Below are 2,179 nucleotides of genomic sequence, written 5' to 3' on the forward strand. Positions count from 1 at the left end.
CCTATGAAGATAAAAACTGCACAATTGGAGTAGATAGATGGTCCATACATCCATATTCCGATTGCTTTTGGAAAACTCATTTGGTAAATTTAAATGGATTCCATCACACCTGGGAACACAATTCAACAGATGGAGAATGGGTAAAACAAAAAGCAAGCATTCACATGCCGAACTTAGACCTTATCACAGAGTTCGAAGAGTTGCACCTGAATGATTTCGACTACAGTCTGAAGAGCCATCCAGCGCATGAAACAATGGAAATGGAACAATTAAATATCCTAAACGATCTAGTAGGCCTAATGCAGGAATCAAATTCAAAATCTGTTTCTGACATAGTGATGTCAGAAAAACAGGATAATCAGATAGGAACCATGTTCTCATGGTTCGACACATTAAAAATTCTTATCCTATCTATCATCGGATTCATTGTATTCATCATATCCCTACGCATATTGATCATTTGTGACCCTTTCACAAGAATCATGGAAAAAATTCGCCAAGCTAGAAGATTAAGACGATATGGAATCAATACGGAAGAAGCGCACGAATTAACTTCAATGATCCCAAATTCAAGCACTCAACCACCGGAAGAAATAATAGAGCAACCGTTCACTAGGATGACGGCTCCTACACCTCTTACCATGGAAAGACCCACACAATCACGCCCAGCTCAACCAAGCGCACCGAAACAACTTAATATTTATCCTGTCATGGAAGAAAACTGGGAATCCGGTCAAGCTCGCAAATGCACAGGAAAACACACGACTTGAAAAAAAAAACAAACAAACTTAACAAGTTTTTATTTTGGGTGAAAGGGGAAAGTAGTAAATGTATTAAAAACTCAAAGTATGGCACATTAAAAAAAAAAAAAAAAAAAATCAAAAACAAAAATTAAAAGAACCAACAAAAGTTTATTTCCACTACTACAACAAACACACTAAAACGAAAATATTACGACAACAAAATTGCATTCATTAGACAGAATCTTCGAATTCCTCCAGCAGGCATTCCGGTAAAAACACCGCAGACCGAGAAGTGGGATAGAAAATATCCTCGCCTGACTCCAACCACCACAACAACCTAGCGAGATGTTGAGGATAAAGATCGCGGTATCTCGCATATCCAGGATATCGGCTAAAAACAGATAATAACAAAACGTTAACAAAATCGGAAACATAAAAAAGAAAGAAAAGGAAAACCAACTCACACGTAGTAATAATCACCGATCCAAACTCGCTGAAAGCCAAAATCGCAAGCAGAGGAAGGAGCACAGGGATTATTGAGTAGTGAAAACAACAGCAACTGCACTACCAATTCTTTGTCCTCGGGTCGAAATCGAGCAAAGAAACGAGACGGCGAAGAAAACAACAACACCCCCATCAGATGCAAAACATCATCAAAATTGCCCCGATGGCGCAACAAAAATTGTAAAGAGTCAACCTCCATTTTAAAAACTCAAAACAAATGACACGAAACGACAACGAACGACAGAAAACCAAGAACCGACGTGAAAGAACGGCAAGAAAAAACTAAAAGAAGAGAAGAGAAGAAAAGCATACAAAAAAAAAAAAAAAAAATGATTGAAATCTGTAGTAGCATTCCAGTAAAAAGGAACGTAGACCATCAATTATTAACTAACACTTTATTAGCATAAAGAGAATGAATAACGGTATAGAAAACATATCTTGTATTTTGTGCCTCATACTGTAGCCCAACAAACAAGAATAACGGTGAAGGAAAGAAAGTAGGTGACGGGTAAAAACAAGTTTTCACCTAACCATTGCCACGCCACATGCCAAAGAGAAGTAAGGAATAGAAGAAATCAGAAGACAAAGAGAAAAATTGGAGGACCAATTTCTTCTTGCCGAAGAGGGGAAGGAATGTAATAGACCGCAGCAACTCCTCCTAGCAACAGCAGCCCCACCCAGCAAGAAGCTCGTCACGAATGCAACCTTCCCTGCGGATAATAGTTAATGATAAAAGTAAAAGTTATTGTAAACCCCTCCCTTCTTAACCTTCAATCTTGTGGTATATAAGTGCATGGTTGTATCGTCTTGAGTTAGAGTTAGTTTACTGGCAAATACACAGTCTAGACTATTACAAATGTGATAAGTATAATCATATTAGTTTAAGTATGGTAAAAACGAATAAAAGAATGTTATTTTCTTATCCCTGAGAG

General features: G+C 37.7%; 1 protein-coding gene across 1 annotated transcript; it reads right to left on the reverse strand.

Annotated features, from left to right (window-relative positions):
* Positions 1-971: 971 nt before the first annotated feature.
* LOC116920125 lies at positions 972-1,912 on the reverse strand. The gene is made up of 2 exons (XM_045180641.1): positions 1,208-1,912; positions 972-1,134 (listed from the first exon to the last, which is right to left on the reverse strand). The coding sequence occupies exons 1-2, from the start codon at positions 1,444-1,446 to the stop codon at positions 975-977; spliced, it is 399 nt and encodes a 132-aa protein (XP_045036576.1). The 5' UTR covers positions 1,447-1,912; the 3' UTR covers positions 972-974.
* Positions 1,913-2,179: the final 267 nt, after the last annotated feature.

Source organism: Daphnia magna, unplaced genomic scaffold (assembly GCF_020631705.1).
Source record: "Daphnia magna isolate NIES unplaced genomic scaffold, ASM2063170v1.1 Dm_contigs021, whole genome shotgun sequence".
Classification (NCBI taxonomy): Eukaryota; Metazoa; Arthropoda; class Branchiopoda; order Diplostraca; family Daphniidae; genus Daphnia; species Daphnia magna.

Bases quoted from the DNA above. Each gene is read 5' to 3' on its own strand.
- LOC116920125 (XM_045180641.1), bottom strand. From the start codon at position 1,446: ATGGAGGTTGACTCTTTACAATTTTTGTTGCGCCATCGGGGCAATTTT. The intron at 1,135-1,207 runs GTGAGTTGGTTT...ATCTGTTTTTAG, and splicing joins ATCGGTGATTATTACTACGT to CCGATATCCTGGATATGCGA.